A 17,453-nucleotide genomic window follows, 5' to 3' on the forward strand; every position below is an offset into this window, starting at 1 on the left:
ATGAGGAGATACAGTAGCTTTTGTCTCTCCAGGCATTGGCACTAGTGATAAACATTGTTGAAGGACAGAACTCTCTTTTTTCTTCCTGCACCTAGTTGATATTCCACAGACTCAGCACATCATTAAAGATGAAGAATTCTTGGATAAAGTCCCACCTGTATGTCTGTGTTTGTATCTATTATTCCATTTCATTTCTAAGATACTCATTTTTCTGACCACCTTTCCCTGCGCATGAAACTGTGGCCCATTTATTGTGACTCTGAGAATCTGAGACAAACAGTGTATGTGTAGATGTGTAGACTTAACTAATATACTGAAGATGATAACAATGGCTCATGCTGATCCTCTATTGGCTTTGTTACCAAGACATAACCTCTGAACCCTCACCTTTGACCTCAGCTGGAATAGCGGCCACTTAGACAGCATGCCCCTAGCTACATATATCTGACCTCTGACCCTGATATATATCACCAAACCGCTCTTTATTGCTATTTGCTTAAAGGGGCATTCCACCTATAATACATTTGAACCTCACTGTTTCAACCTGAGAAGATTTTTGTAGTTCTTTGGCTTGATTTGAATTTCTTTAAAGCCTTACTCACTGTGCAAAGTACTGTATATAAAGCAAACTTACTAATTTCAGAACTACTTTCTCAACAGTATCCTCTCATGAGTCTTTAGGTCAGTCCTTAGGTCTTTAGGTATACTCTTACTCTTTAATTTCCCTGAGCTGTATTTAACACTACATGGAATAAGTGTCCACTGGATAATATTACTAAGCGGACAAATTCATACTCATTAACTCTCAGTAGCTCTCAAACCAAATGAATTTGTGCAGGACTGTTTACAGTTGGAGATTATGCACATAATAAATCAGCTTTGTTTTTCAGCGAATTCCTCCTTTAAGTGAAATAAGTACATTCATCTTCTTTCAATGAAGGGTTTGCAGGTTATACAACATGACATATGACACCCGTGTGATTTGATCCTCCGTGATGCATTACAGAAATGTGCGGTGATTGATTCCAGCGGGGCCTCTCTCGTCTTACACCCCGCTTTCCATTTCCTCTAGGGGCTATCCGTTACCGTACTGAGTTCTCACACTTTTATATGCACACTTACAAATAGCCTATCTGCCTGCAATGTTGATTAAATGCATTTAAATGGAGTTTTTTTTTTCAACTCACAGCCGGCTCACATGCACCCACACGCACACAGTTACACCTACACAGATGCATACACACACACACACACACACAGGCGACAGTGTCAGAAAGGGGGTGAGAGGGAAGGTGGTGGAAGGGAGAGACAGAAAGTGAGCTCAAAACAGAGATCATCTGCTGCAGTTCTGCACTGATAAATGAGATGAGTGCGGCTCCACAGCAGTTTAATAGCTCTACAGAGGGGCTGGAAACAGATGTACCTTAACTGTGCATCCCTCTCAGGTATTTACACACCACTGGTGACATATGCATTAAACATCACATCAGTATGATTCTTTGCTACATGTGTTGAATATTGAATGATGAACAAAAAGAACAGGAGAGCTGTAACTGCTGTATAACCTACTTACAGTTACCACACACCTGAGTCATGACTCAAAGCATTACTTGCCTCTGTCTGGTTCTCACTAGACTTATTAGACTTGTCTGCCAATAATCTTCGAGATTGATAAACTAAATCGCCTGCTGTCCGCGCTTTACTGCACACACATCAAGCCAAATCTTAGCTTGGCCTCTCCGAAGCTTGTTATCGAGCCGGTGTGGGTTTAAATAACCCCTGTCTCTGCACCCAGTGAGATCAATGGTGTCAGTGTGAGAGGATGGGGTGTGTAATCTGGAAAACTGAGGGACCAGCAGCCTTCTAGTCTCTCTTCTCCATGTGGAGCCCAGGCCAGAATTGCATGAGTCATTAGTTGCTTTGAGTGTGATTAGTCACCACACGGGCACACCGAACACAAAGGGTATGTGTGTGTTTGGTGTATATATCTGTGTGAGTGTGTGTGTGTGTGGAGGAGGGAGGAGTGAGAGAGGGCACGGCGCCTTGAGGGAGTAGGAAGTGAATACCTGATTCAGCTCAATTCACAATTTTCCCATTGCAGTTGTTTTTCATTTTTTCATTTCTTGAGCAATTAATGCGCTCTGTTCTGATGCCCCTTTTATTACACCAACCACTGCAATGTACCACCAGTGTATTTTTCCCAGTCGCCTACAAGGTACTTCCAATTCATTAATGAAAATTGCCTCTGTGCAAGCATATGGATGTTTAAAATTCAGCCATGGCCAGAAGTATTATGGTGCTGCCAAAGCAGCTTTTCTAAAGAGCTTCCATCATGGTGGAGTAGTATTATTTTCACATTGGTTATAAAATGTCCTTCCCTCTATTCCTCTTTTCTTCTTCTTCTGTCTCTCCCCACCCACCACTTTGTCTGTCACTCATCTGGAGCCGTTATTCTGCTGTTCACTCTGCCACTCTCTAGAGGTAATAGTTTTGTGAGACATGATTAAAGAGAAGGAAAAGAAAGGAATCACATTGTCCTGTCAGGTCCAAGTAGGGGGAATAACGAGACTGACAGCTTGACTTTTTATTGTAAAACTACCTCTACTTCAGTCCTGAATCCTCAGCTTCTCCTCATCATCCCCTGTTTCTAGCCATTTTGGTTTCTTCTTCTTATCGTTATTATTAGTTAGATTTATCATACTGTTGCCCAAGAAAAGTTTGGGGACTTTCTGTAGAAATACAGAATAAACTCTCAGCCTTTTCCTCTATCTGAATTTCATTTCCCAGAGGGGCAAACAGAGTTCTCTCCCGGTGGGTGAAGAACAATATTCTGTCCAAGGCCAAACAGAAGAGAAAAATATGATTGTTTAACTGTAGAAAGAAAAATGTAGCACATAAACAATACACAAAACACACATGCACTTTCCTGCTTTCTAGCAGAATACACAGAGTTCCACCACCTTGGGGAAGGTGAAAAATCAAGCGTTTATTTAACTGATTTCTAGAGACGCAAGCTGCCAATATGTGTGCTTGTGTTTGCATGCATCTACATTTGTGGGGGTGCAGTACAAGTGTGTTTGTGTGTGTGTGTGTGTGTGTGTGTGTGTGTGTGTGTGATTGCACTAGATGAGATTCACTGACTTACCTTGTGCAGCGGCTGGGGCTTGATATGGTGCCCTATGATAGCCATGCCATTATAGCTGCGTGTGTGTGTGTGTGTGTAAGTAAATGTGTGTGTGTGTGTGTGTGTCTGAACGAGTCAACATGGTAAATTACCTTAAGAGTTTTCTGTCAAATATGGCTTTATTCATGAGGCCACAGCAGAATAGAGCTGTAGGAAGGATTGAGACAGCATCATCTAACAGTATACACACACACACACACACACACACACACACACTTGAATGTATGGCGATGGAAGCATTGTGAGTATAAAGCTGTCATGCTATGCTCACAAACATGATTTAACTCACAACTGAAGCCGTAGCTGACATTATGTGTTCCGCACTTTTCATTTTTTTTTCTCCAAGCAATTTTCCCACCAACTGCAGAACTCAAGGAGATTTGGGTCGAGGGGCCCATCATGTCTGTGACATGATGATGGTGAGGCCAGTTGGTCTCCAGCTCCAGCAGATTGACAGCTTAGTGCTGAGCCGTAATGTAGGTCTGCCAGCCTCGTCTGTTGGCTCTCTTTGGATCTCTGTCACTCCACCCGTAGGCGCTGAGAATGTGTCCTATTCAGACAACAACGTGGAAATGTGTCGAATAGACATCCGCATTGAAGTCCACTGAAGCATTTTAGAGACTTCTGGCTCTTTTCTTCTTTAGACACAACTATGCCTGTGAAAGTGAAGAAAGGAGGTTTAGAGGGAGGCGTTCACGACATCTGATGACTCGTCCTTAACAATAGGTGGGGCTGGTTAGTATGCGGCTGGTGTGATTGGATGGCCAGTGCAGTGTATGTTGTAAATCCCCTCTGGTAAAACTTTGAATGGCTGGTGTCTATAGGCACACAGTGTTGTATGGCGTTCATAGAGATGCCCATAGGCCGTTCTCTGTATTCCGGTGGTGTCGGCGGTGGCTGCTGGGCCCCTGCCAGTCCCATGCCCTCTGATGCAAGACGCTAACCCTCTCTCCTTACAACGGGACTGGGCAAACTTCTCTGTGTCGTGACCCTCTCCAAGCCTTTAGAAATCTCTTGTCACCCACCTAGCGAGCTCAACCAATGGTTCAGGCCGTTAACATGCACCCAGTCCAATGGCTCGACCCCAATCTGTCACAGCCCATCACTGGGTCCTAACCCACCTTTGGAGATGGGATGCCTCAAAGTGTGTGGCACAGCGGGGTCTCACCCGTACCAGGATCCCCTCACTCTGGAGTCCACAGACCACCGTGGCTACCCCCTATTAAAATGGCACAACAAATTGCTTTTTAACGACAGTTAATTTTGGCAGGCATCAGCCACCACACAATGCTTTACTATCCGAGAGGAACATTTTTGCTTTGTCTCACACGCTCCAGTTTTATACTGTATAAGATTTTAGTGAGCTTTCACAAGGTTAGAAAAGAGAGTGACCATTATTCTTGTAGTTTATAAAGGCTTGAACTGGTATACTGGTGTTGCATAATCTTCTCTCTGAGCATCAGGGATGCCATTGGCATGAGTTGCTGTTACCTTGGTGAATGCAAAGAGGCTTGACCATTCCCTTTCCTGGGTAAATCATTACTTTACATAACTGAAATCTAGACAGCCCCAACATGTTGGACTAATTTCTAGTCCAAGCACTATTCTATATTGTCTACTAGCCTCTCCTGGGCATGCCTGTGTCATCAAGAATGCACCAAAAGGACAGATTTTGTTGCCATGAATAATTTAGATTAATTTCTTTTTCTTCTCTTTTATGTCAACTAAAAGATGATGAATTATGAAACACATATTTATGCTTAAAACAACGTATTCTGCTCCTCATCTCCATTTCCTGCCAAGGCTGTGCAATAAAACACTGTCTCATGTGTCCTTCCATTGAGCTGAGAAGCTTTGGGCCTCAAGCCAAATCCTCTGGCAAACTCAGCAGCTCATTTCTGATGTGGGCTAGGATTTCCTGTATGTTGTTCAGTAGGAATGCACCAAAATCACTTTTTTACTGCAGATATTGACTCAGTGTACTAAACTTTAACTATCAGCTGACGTTGAGCACCAATCTGATCCACTACTTTTAGTGAAAATGAAGACTAAGACCCTTAGTTTGGGGTCATTAGACAAAATGAGATACAATCCATTCTTCTCCATTAGAGATTTATCATTCTATATGTGACATAAAATCATTTTTCATCAGGATATGGTTTCATCATATGGTATCATCAGATTTAACATTAGGGATTCTGAAACCCTATTTTAGCCAGATACCAACCCAATATTGAATACCAGTGGTGCATCCTCAGTGCACGGGTTCATAGGTCACCATGTCTCATTGCAGTGCTAGTGGTTTACAGCCTTTCACACAATAGTCTATCCTAGCTATAGCAGCTCATTTTGTTTTTCATGTAGCTCACTGGCTGCAAGGCATACACACAGAAACACCACACACACACACACACACACACACACACACACACACACACACACACACAAGCACAGGAGGTCAATGGCAAAATCTAGGGCAGCCGCCTTGGCTGACAACTGACCAAAGAAAGTAGAATACTTTTTCTTCTTCTTCTCAAACAAGATCCACTGAACTGTAACTGGGTCCTAAAGTGGCCTTAAGGCTGCAATACACAACTCTTTCACATTAAAATACCAGTAAATATATTAGATATATTATGCATTATCCCTCTATCTGTCTGTGTGTACATGCCTGAAATTGGCTTTTCAATGATATTCGGGGCGTTTGGGTGTGTATTTGCAGTGGGTGTGTGTTGTTTGGGCGTGGGCGGCGGTGAGCTGGGTTGTGGCCATCAAGGTGAGGCTAGTGGCCACAGAGCAGGGAAGTCATAGCAACAACGGCAGAAAGCAGTAAGAAAAGAAAATATGAAGAATACGAAGCTAAACGTACAGCAGACAAGGCCCGTTCAAAAGCCCGGTGAACATCGGCATTGCTTTTTTTATTGCAGATGGTCTGCATTCTGCTTCTTCATGATCTGTGGATGCCAGTTACCTCAGCCTCAGGCTAGATGCTGTTTCAAGGTAGACAGCTCATCCAGATGAGTGACAGGTGTTGGGGCATGAACTTGACCAACTGAGGGGGGGGGAGGGCGAGACTAACAATATACTTCCTGCCTCAAGGCAAAAACTTGCATATTGTTGCTGCTGGGTGAAAACCACATATCTTTTCTGAAACTAAGAAACAGTGTTGGCTTTAGCTTGAGTCATGGCTAGTTTTCACCCGACAGCAACAATATTGTAGCTTTAAAGTTTTTGTTTAGTATTTCATGTTAGTAGACAAGATCAGTAAGTTCTGACTCTGGGTATGTGATGTGGCGAGGTCTCCAGGTAATAAAAAGGTAATAAAAAATTATGTTTTATAGTATGTTTTTTTGGTGGTATTAATATGTGCTATTTCGCGTTTGAGGGGCATCCTTGCATGATATTGCGCAGTGCCAACACTGCACAACATACACACAAATTTATCACATGAATATGGATGATAGCATGAGTTTGATGTTCTGCTTGGGGAGATGTAGAGGAAACATTGATAAAATAGATAGCTACAACCAAACTGAAAGACATGCATCATACACATATGAAACTTTACCTTGCGTTTCCCTCTCCTCTCAGCTCTGACTCTGTCTCTCCTCTCCATCCTGTCTCACTCCCCCTCTCTGTTTGTCTCTCTCTCTCCAGGTCCAGGATGGTGCTCACTCCGTGTGCAGCTGGGCGGCAGAACCTCTTGGCTCTGATGCTGCTGCTGTACTTTGGCATGGGTGAGTTGTCTGTCTCCCACATACAGTCTGTGTGTCTTGTTAACATCAGCCGCTGCATCTCCAGGTGCGGCAGCAACCGACAGTCAGTGTCTGAACCACATAAACAATAGTCAATACTGGCAGATAATGTCGGCCCACAAATGAGTTTAGTGAAGGAGGAGAAAGAGGGAAGGATGAAGCCAGAAAGGAAGGAAGGGGAGAGTGAAGGAAGGAAGGAAGGAGGGGAGGAAGGCGGGTGGACCAAAGGATAGAATGGCAGTTGACAGTAGGAACAAAACAATACCCAGTTTTTAGTTTTTTTCAGAGGAATAAACACACAAGACAGTCCTCTACTAATGTGAGTGTTGTAAGTGAGTGCTGACATGCTGAGGATGTTTGCAGACATGCTCAGTGGGATTGAGCTGGAACACCTCCAAGCCCATTTATGCAAGTTTAGTCGACCATCTGTTCAATTACAAGTGTGCATAAAATTCACAATTATGGAACAAAAAGACAAAACATCTCAGAGCTGCAGGTCTCTAGCGGATAGTGTCGGGGGTTTGAGGTCCCACACACAGTCTGCTGACTGCCTACAGTAAAGATAAGTTGCTTCCCTTAATTACTTTCCCTGTGATTGGCATGCATGATGGTTAGGGGTCAGCGCTGGGTTTGTTACTCAAACAAAATAATGCATCAATCATTTCCAAAGTTACAGCATTACTTGAGTTCTTACTCCCTGACAGCGGTAATTCATTACCCTACAGACAACAATGTTCTTGTCATTTCTTCGCTCGATAAAATCAAAGTATAATTCCACCAGGGGAAGGAGACCTTTTGTGCCATTTTTCATCTAAGCTAACGCAGACTGAGCCCACAGTAACTGCGAGGGCTACCACTAATTTGAGTATGGTGGTGGGATGTTGTTTTTTAGATAATTCAACTTCAGTCTGGTCTTTAGACAGGATGATGATTTGAATAATAACCATAATATTATTACTGAAATTGAAATAGTAATTCACTGCTTCGTACTGGGAACATGTTACCACTCAACACTGTTAGCTGTACATGGGCTGAGATCTGGGTGCATTTGATCCCTGCACTTCTCTATTTTTATGTCCTGCCACCACGGTACTTGGTATGCGGGACATTATGCTGTAATGGTGGCAGCTGTGTGTCTGTTTGTCTGTGTGTAGCTGTGTGTGTATAGACACACTCTTCTGAACACAATAACTGAAGAACAATGCATTCACTCTTATAACACACTTACCCCCTATAGAATAGATGATCTGATTAGATTTTGGAGCACCTTGCTGCATACATTTGCACAGTAGTACAGTATATAAAATATTAATATCTTCAATACAAAAATATTGGCCTTGAAAACCCTGTATCAGTCTAACCCTAATCCAAACAGGCCAGTGAACTCTTTAAGGAGTGGCAGGAATGAGAGATGGCGTCTGTTAATGACAGTGAGTGTCCTTCATGTCACTTCCAGCACTCTGTTCCTCTTTCAGGCTGTTTTGCTTTTGTCTCGTCTGTCACTGCCATGCTTCAGGGTGCATTTGTCATCCAAAGTCTCTCAATTTCAACCATTCAATTTCTCAGACTCCCTCATTCTCTCCGTTTTCCCATTGGTTTTCCCTTTCTTTCTCTCTCCCCCCATCACACTCTCTCTCTCTCTCTCTCTCTCTCTCTCTCTCTCTCCTTCTGGCTCTCTGTCTTGCTCGGTCTCTCGCTCTCTCTAGTATTTGTGATTTTGTGATTACCTCTGATTTAGGGAGAAGGCAGCGGGGGCGTTCTTCAGCACAGAGAGATACTCTCAGGGGGTTCAGCTTGTGAAAACATTCCAATCTAAATGCAGATGGAGATATCGTTCGGGGATTCAGTTCCACTATGCAGCTTAACTGCATTATTCCAAATAAGGCTTTGTGTTTTTTTTTTTAGTCAGTGCCTCTTGTTAAGCCTATATTAGTTTTCTACAAATGTATGTGTTTGAGTAACACAGTGGAAATTTGAATGGGTTGGACAAAAATGGAAAGCAAATTGCAAAGATCCCTGAACAAATTTTAGCTGAGTTGACTAAAGGTTTGTGAGAAATGTGTCTCCTGGCTTTATGTTGGTATAGTGGGTGCTAGAAAGTCTCACATCTCACAGAGTCCATGCTATTTACTGATGTCATGAGTTCAACTAGCTGGCTCATGATCTTGCTAAGGATTAGATAATGGTTATAAAATTGAGTGCGATATTTCAGAAGTGAATGAAAGTTACTTACGCCATGGAAGTAGGTTATTGCTAGAAAGTGGGTTATTTTGGTGTGAAAAAAAAAAAAATTCACACCACATTTTTATGGAAGCTTGGTATGTGAACAACACAGAGGGGGAAGCCACAAAGTGGTAGGGGGTGGCGGGTTAGAGGGTAATGTTTTTATAGGTGATCCCGTTGTCATGGTTACACCGAGCCTGTATATCATGGCAACCAGACAGAGTGAATTACTGGTTTCTGCCCGCAGAGCCACGAACCTAGCACTTTATAGAATGACACTGCCCCCGACCCTTTTACATCAAATCACACCAAATTAGCTTGAGTGAGAGGGGGCAGAGAGAGAGAGAGAGAGAGAGACAGAGAAAGAGGGAGAGAGAGAGAGAGAGAGAGAGAGAGAGAGAGAGAGAGAGAGCGAGCAAGTGTCTGATGGGAGTAGGATGAAATGTATAATAGGAATTGTAATAATTCTGCTGAATTCAATGTGCCATAGTGGTCACTAGTGTATGTGCGTGTGTGTCTGTGTATGTGTATGTGTATGTGTGTGTGTGTGTGTGTGTGTGTGTGTGTGTGTGTATGAATGTGTGTGTGTGCCCGGCGGCTTTGTAACGGGCCGGCGTTGTGTTCCTTTGCTGGAATGAGAGGCAAGTTTCTTCTTCTTGGTTTCCGGTGTGGAAATGTGAGTGTGAAATTGCTAATGAATCCCTGAGGTCTTGTTAGCAGACGCCTTGGTGAGAAGCTACAGCCTACACTATCTATGTGCCTCCTCGACTGCTGCGTGCAGAATAAGTCATTTACCCTAATAGCCCAACAGATTGATTCATGTCTTTGTCAAAAACAATTTATCTGCTCTGCCCTTGCCCAGAGTAGACATGCACATCTGGTGACTCTTCTGCAGGAAATGTGTTTTCTTTACTGCATGTTTTTCTTTTCTCTCTCTCCCCATGGTGATATCCCACCTGCAAGCAAAAGTTTCCTCAAGCATATTTAAAGTCCCCATGAAATGAACTCCCATTACTTTTTACTCCCTGGAAAACAGAGTATCTTTCATGGTGACTTCATGCTGCACTAGTAGGCATAAATATCAATTTCTATCCAATAAAACCATCAGATTTTTGAGCAATCCCGCCCCTCCACACCCCTCCAATCAAATAAAACTGTCTTTCTCTCTCAGACTCATATTCCATTGGTTTAGACTTTTGAATGATCCCTCAATGCATTATGTCCCGCCCCAACATCCTTTTTGAATAGGAAATGCATCAAATCAAGGAAGTAAAGAAGTCATTTCATGGGGTCTTTAACTGCATACCAACCATGTCCCGTTCTCCCTCTCTTCCTCTCTAGGTGCGACCTCTTCTATAGTGAACATGCGTAGAATCACCCACCCTGCAGTGAGAGAAACTCTGGCTGGTCGAGCCCTGCTGCCCTGCATCTTCACCCTGCAGGCCAGCTCCTCCAGCCAGCCCCCCCACATCTTGTGGACTGTCCTCAGGCTGCCAGCAGGAGGACAGGGGGGTGCTCAGGAGCAGACTGTGCTTTCTGCTAGGGGTAAGACAAAGAGACTTGAAAACCTGACTGTGTTGTGGCTTAAACCCTATATTGTTAGAAATCTATGATATCATACATGTATGTAGTAGAGCCGCACATCTTTTTAAGGTCCCATATTATTCAGTTTTCATGATTTTGTTATCAAATATACTGTGGCTCAGGATAAGAATAATGTTCTTCTTCATGATATTTTGCAAATATTTGCAGTTTAGTTAAAAGGGTATTTAATGAATGAATGTGAAGTCCTCACATGCAAAACAGTCACAATACTGAAGCCTGATTGGTTGACAACAGCAGCTCCTCTAATTAAAATGAGGAAGAAGTGTTGAGTAGAGGATTTCCATTGGGGAGTCAGTTCAAATGCTGCAAACTTGCCTGACTTGAAGGATTTTATAAATGTTTTATCGAGGGGAGCCAAACAAGACCAATTCCAGCTGAGATATGTTGACTGGAGCTAGTCCTGAAACTGCCTGCAATAACTGTGTGTTTCAAACAAATTCAAATTTTAACAATGTCTGCATTAAACAGTTTTGATCATATGTATATATAAACAGAGGGATTTTGAATTCCCATGATAGGGCCCTTTAAAGTCACTTTTCATTTCTAAAACCTGCAGGATATCAGTAGCCATGTTTTGTAATGGAGAAACCTCTCTTTCTTTGCCAAAGGTGATGTAATCAAGGTGAATAAGGCTTTCACTGGCCGCGTCAGGCTGCCAGGATACACTGCCAATCCCCTGAATGCTACCATGGAGATCCATGGTCTCCGAACCAACGACTCGGGCACTTACCACTGTCAGGTTGTCATGGGTAACGACTATGAGAGAGACACTGTGCCCCTGGTGGTTTCTGGTGAGTGCAGCAGCCACCATAGAAGGCTTGATTATTCCCTGGAAGTTTAGTGGTACAACGCTCCAAGGAAGCGTTTCTGCTAATTGAAAATGCTTCAGGCAGACTGAGCTAATGGCTGCGTTAACACAAAGGGCTTAAAAATTCTTCTTCTTCTGAATAAACTGTTTTTTGTGTTTTCTCACATTCCAGGCTCGTTGTACCAAAAGACACAATAGATAATGGCAGCTTGAGAACAGCAGCACTGCTAACCTCATCCAGCCCCTTTAATTTAATCAAAGATTAATAACATTGATTCACCATATCAATATCATAATGACTGAATTCATTGATCTGGTTGCTCTGGTAGCACTTTTCCAGCTTACTGTGTTTGTGTTTTCATTATCTGTGTTTTCCAGCCAACTAATTGTGTAATTCTTTAATTAAGGTGTTTGGTCTGAAAACCAATGATAATTTCTTTGTGCGGTCGGCTGTGAAATTTCAACTGAGACTCACATAGTGTTTAATTGATCTGTTTGTAGTCACAGTAAAATGTTTTCTTCATTATATCCCACTGATCTATTGATTTTGAATTTATGAATGAATAGAAGTGCTCGAGATATACCAACTGTGTTGGTATATCTCTGAAATTAGAAGTCGCTAGTCTCACTGCCTGCTGTCCACCTCACCACCTGTCCCTGCTGTCTGTCTGTGTAGGTGTGGTCTTCCACTACCAGGCCCCCAGTGCCCGCTATGCCCTCTCGTTCGCCGACGCCCAGAGGGCCTGCCAGGAGAACTCGGCTCGAATCGCCACGCCAGCACAGCTGTGGGCAGCGTACTACGACGGCTTCGCCAGCTGTGCAGCGGGATGGTTGGATGACCAGACTGTCCGGTGAGAAGAGTTTGTCACTTCCTCGTGGTGCTGCTCGCTAGTTGCAGTGCGGTCGTGCTTTGATTTGATGACTGCTGTGCTTTTGTAACCTGCCATTAATATTGTGATATAAAGACATTTGCCTTGTTGTTTTGTTTACTACTTCTCTCTTCTCTTATTGTACAATCTGTTATTTCATTTGCTGTTCAGTTCTTATGTTTTGTTACCTTATCTGCTTCGGTACGTCATGTCCTTTTTTTCTGCACTGTTGTGTCTTTGTTGTTTATTTTATTTCATTTTAATCCCCTGCCCTTCAAATGACAAATGCAGTTGACATATGAAGTCTAAATGAAAAGAAATACATAGTGAGCTAAGATAACGTTCATACATTGAAATACCCATAAATCCTTTATGCTACTTATCAACAGTCATTAGCAAAGAGAGAGATAAACAGTCAGCAGCTCCCATGTATGACTCCCACATGGTTTTCTCCACAGCTATTCTGTCCTGTTGCCAGAGCTTGGTTGCTATGGACACAAGGAGTACTCTGCTGGAGTTAGGAATTATGGGAAGAGGGACCCAAATGAGCTGTTTGACGTGTACTGTTTTGCAAAAGAACTGGATGGTATATACACACACACACACACACACACACACACACACACACACACATTAAAGCTGCCACAACTTGTGTCTTTTACTCTCATACTTGCATCTTGTTCTGCCTCCTTACAAAGCATCAGTACCATTAGAATAGGCAATTTTCAATATGGTTGAAAAACTGTAATGCTATATAGTGATCCAGCCCAGATGCCTACCTACACTGGGTGCTACACTGTACTGTAACTACAGCAGACACAATCTGCAGAATATTAATTGTTTGGCAGGCAGAAGAAGCAGGGCAGAAACCAGTTAGGAATCATCTGCTTCGTAACAAGCCCCCCTCCCGTGTCTCTCTCCTCCAGGTGAGGTGTTCCACTCCTCCGTCCCAGGCAGGCTGTCTTTATCCTCGGCCTCAGACCGCTGTGTGTCCCTGGGGGGGCAGCTGGCCACGGTGGGGCAGCTTTACCTGGCGTGGCGGGCCGGTCTGGACAGCTGTGCCCCAGGTTGGCTCTCTGATGGCAGCGTCCGCTACCCGGTTACCTGGCCCCGCCAGGACTGTGGAGGGGACCAGCCAGGAGTCAGGACCATCACACCCAACAGCACTGTTGACAATAACACAGTACTCTATGATGCTTACTGCTACAGAGGTACTGTACCATCAGAGCAGGAGGGTTTCTCTTATGCAGCGTTGAGGCTTGGAAAACCATTGGTTGCATTAGCATAACATTTTGTTGTATATATACACATCATATACATCCTATATTAGGTCATGTGCATACTTCATATACATTGTTTACTACACCATATACATACTACACATCATATACTACATCATTATTATTTGAGTGTAGATCAGAAATGACCATAAAAGTTGATGGGATAAATGGATACAACTATTGTTCCACTCCTGAGAGTCCTGAAAGTGCTGCTATAGAGAGCATGCCTTGACTGAATGAAAGCAATGTAGTAACCATGACAATATATGCCATTGCCACTGGAGTAGCTATGGCAACACAGATTTTTGACCCAGGTTTTTTTTTAAAGTATCCCATTCTCATATATTTGTTAAACTGCAGGATTGACAGAGTCCTTGAGGGAGCGAGAGCTGTTTTTAAGTGGAAACGGACAGGATCTCTCAAAGTTAATTTTCTAGACTCAGTACTGAAGTGATTAGATACTCAGCTCATTTCAGTCTTTTGTGCTCTTTGTCCCATTTCTTTCATGCTGGCCTTTGCCTGCAAAAAACTAAACTGTAATAAACCTTTGAGATACACTGGATAAAATTTTTAACAATTGCCATGCCAGCGGCGAATCTTTGCAACCTGTCTCCCTAGGTAATGTGAAGAAGACAGGTTCCATCTCTAAGATCTACACCTCCCTCTGGAAGCCCTGGAGCTACCTGGCAGGCTCAAGTGATGCTGAATCCCCAGGGACGGATAGGCCCGACCTCACTACAGAGCGAACCACCACTACTAGAGGTTCTACATTTGTCTACGACTATCAGATCTGTAGCATCATCCATTTCATCAATCAATGAATCAATCAGTAAAACACAGATACTGTAAGAACACACAAATAGATAAATATATACATGAATAAATATATATTTTTTTACTTTAAGTTTAAGTTTATTAAATACTCACATAGCAGCTGACAGATCATTTGAAATATGTGAGCATCACAATAGTCACAAAATAAATTATGAAAACACTGTGAGATAAAAAGCACATAGCCAGGTAAAACACTGCACCAAAATATGAGCAAGTATATATCCAAATACATATATGTATATACACATATACAAATATACTGCATACCCATATTTATACTAATAATAATAAAAAAACAAAACTTAAACTGTCCTTTGCACAGATATCCAGGCAGGCTCCTTTGATGGCCATGACCTTTCACCTTCTAACTGGACAGGATTGGTTGACCTAGAGGAGGAGACCAGCCTCCACAGTGTTGATGCTGGTAAGGCAGCCAATACAGCAATGATCTTCAAATCTTCAAATGATAGATCAAAAATATGCATTGGAAGATTACTTGTATTGATCCCAAAAGAGCGTGGATCAGTAATTACCATCCAACTGATTGTGTCCTCAGCCTCCGACCCCTGGTCTTCAGAGTCCTCAGGTTTGTATGTGACCCTCCAACGAAGCCCAGGACAGACCTCCTTAGACTGGGGAGAGCCACTGGAGCCCGGTCCCGACTCAGAGGAGTTTCTCAGGCCCCCAGTCCCTGCCACCACCTACCCTCCTCCCACTCCTGCTGAGAAGAAGGTTGGTCTGGTTTTGCTCTTTTATTACAAAGTTTAAATTGCTTGAGCAGCATCATAGAATCGGGTGATTTTCCATCGATCCATGAATCCATCCATCCATTATTTTAGGCGATCTCAAAGATTGTCAAGTCCATTTGGAAGCCATGGAACTACCTGGCAGGGGACGATGAGGAGGGAACCACAGGACCAAGTGGGCAGGAGGGGGAAGAGGAAGCAGCCACCAAGGGGAGCCAGACAGATGCTGTATCAAATCCCTCTGGCACACCAGGTGAGCAGATATGATATCATATATGTTATTGCACTTACATAGAATCAATAGGCTAATATGGCCTGTCAACTAGGTTTTGCTACCTGACAGTGCTTATGTGTATTAGGGAATGAAAGGCTGTAAAGAGAATACGAGTAAGAGAACAAGTCAAGCACCAGCAAGAGACAAAGGGAATATGAAATATACTACAAAGCAAAGACTTTAACAGTGTTGGATGTACGAAGCAGTGACTGAGCAGTGACATGAGTTGTGCTGAGGGAGGTTGAGGTGAGGTTTGTTGCTGTGTGTGTCTGTGTATCCTGCACATACATGTGTGTACGAGCATGCGCACATGCTTCTCTATTGAGGTAATTTGTTCAGGTCTGTGATGTGGGGCAACAGCCAGACAGTACAGCAAATACGGTGCAAACAAGCCCCTGGAGGGGAGTTTATTAGACAAACTTGGAGGTAGTGAGGGGAAGAAGTGGGGGATATTGGAGGGTGTCGGTGTCCCAGTGAGCTGAAGTTTGAAGGCGGCTTCATTTGGCGAGCAGAGGGAGTGTGTCCAGCGGTCATCAGTGGCTGCCTATCTTATAGGGCCGCTGACGAGCTGCGATTGACACCAGGTGCAACGGTTGATGAGCTCCAGCTGTAGGCAATTGTCTCCCTGATGTCTTCTCCCTCTGTGTTTTGGCTTTGTGGTGCTGAGGGGAGAGGGTGCTAAATATCAGTTAGGAAAGCAAAGGTCCCTAATTTGAGTCCCTCCCAAGACCTTTTTCCCCCGCAGGTGGAAAACACATGGATGAACAAAATAATGGAAATACCTCACATTGTATACATTTCAAGTACCGAATAAGGAGTAGGGCCACCCATTACCTTCAAAACAGCTTCAATTGTCCTTGGATTGCTGTCATACTGCATTTTGAACAGTCTAGTAGGAAATCGGATCGTTCTTCAAGAAGGAAAGCCTCCAGTTCTTTGAGGGATGAAGGAAGTGGAAACCACTTTGCAATCTGTGCTCCAGAACTTTCCATAAAGGTTCAATGATGTTTACATCGGGTGATTGGGGAGTCTGTGGGAGGTTGTTTTACTTCTGTCTTGATTAGACCACTCTTGAATTCGTTTGGGAGTGTGTATGGGGTATTTTCATCTTGGAATATAGGAACATAATGAAGGAACATTGTTTGCACCATAGTGTGCACCTAGTCCTGTAAAATGGCCTCATATTCCTTGGCCGTTAAACAACCATCCAGAGCAATCATCGGACCAAATGACTCCCAGGAGATGGCTGCCCATACCATTACAGATCCCCCACTGTTGGGAACAGACTTTGTGGGTTGAAGGCATCCTTTAGCTTTCTCCAAACATAAAAGCGGGGAAATGTATTCATCAAACAATATTACTTTTCCCCATTTCTCAAGGATCCAGGTTTTGTGCTCCTTACACTAGGTTACATTTCTTTATGTGTTGGCCCTGGATAAAAGCCTGCCATAAATACCAGCTCATTCAATTCTGTGCTAATTTGTGAGGCTGTAGTTTTGTGCTGTTTAGTTCGACTATGCATGCATGTCTGTGGTCAGCGATGGTTGTTTTAAATGTGCTTTATAAACAAGTTTGCCTTCTTCTTCGTCTATTCCTATCAGTGAGCATTGAATTGTACTATTCCTCTTTACCAATACAGTTTGTCTGGATTTGGCATAATGTTGTCATGATTTTTTATAAACTTTTCCCCTTGCCACATTAAAGAATTTTGCAGTTTTGTGACTGATGCACCGGCGGCTTGTGCATCGACTATTTGGCTTCTTTTGGAACTACTAGACTTCCAAAGAGGCCTAGAACTCTCATGCTTAATTCGTAAAACCTGTGATGTAGCACAACCCCACCAATGTCTCATGTTGCTTTGAAGCTTCTTTTAAG

At 43.2% G+C, this 17,453-nt stretch overlaps 1 protein-coding gene across 1 annotated transcript in view; it reads left to right on the forward strand.

The window, feature by feature from the left end:
• Nucleotides 1-17,453, forward strand: part of LOC139650462 (neurocan core protein-like) — a 37,961-nt gene that overhangs the window by 7,183 nt on the left and 13,325 nt on the right. The window contains exons 2-11 of the mRNA XM_071527144.1: nt 6,842-6,921; nt 10,504-10,707; nt 11,376-11,558; nt 12,252-12,426; nt 12,903-13,030; nt 13,371-13,655; nt 14,343-14,486; nt 14,893-14,970; nt 15,115-15,290; nt 15,398-15,557. Coding sequence (XP_071383245.1) covers nt 6,842-6,921; nt 10,504-10,707; nt 11,376-11,558; nt 12,252-12,426; nt 12,903-13,030; nt 13,371-13,655; nt 14,343-14,486; nt 14,893-14,970; nt 15,115-15,290; nt 15,398-15,557 — 1,613 coding nt within the window. The remainder of the gene's footprint in view (nt 1-6,841; nt 6,922-10,503; nt 10,708-11,375; nt 11,559-12,251; nt 12,427-12,902; nt 13,031-13,370; nt 13,656-14,342; nt 14,487-14,892; nt 14,971-15,114; nt 15,291-15,397; nt 15,558-17,453) is intronic.

The sequence above is a fragment of the Centroberyx affinis genome, unplaced genomic scaffold (assembly GCF_046629955.1).
Source record: "Centroberyx affinis isolate AG114_WGS23_722 - 3 ecotype Tasmania unplaced genomic scaffold, CSIRO-AGI_Caff_v1 ptg000112l_1, whole genome shotgun sequence".
Taxonomy (NCBI): domain Eukaryota; kingdom Metazoa; phylum Chordata; class Actinopteri; order Beryciformes; family Berycidae; genus Centroberyx; species Centroberyx affinis.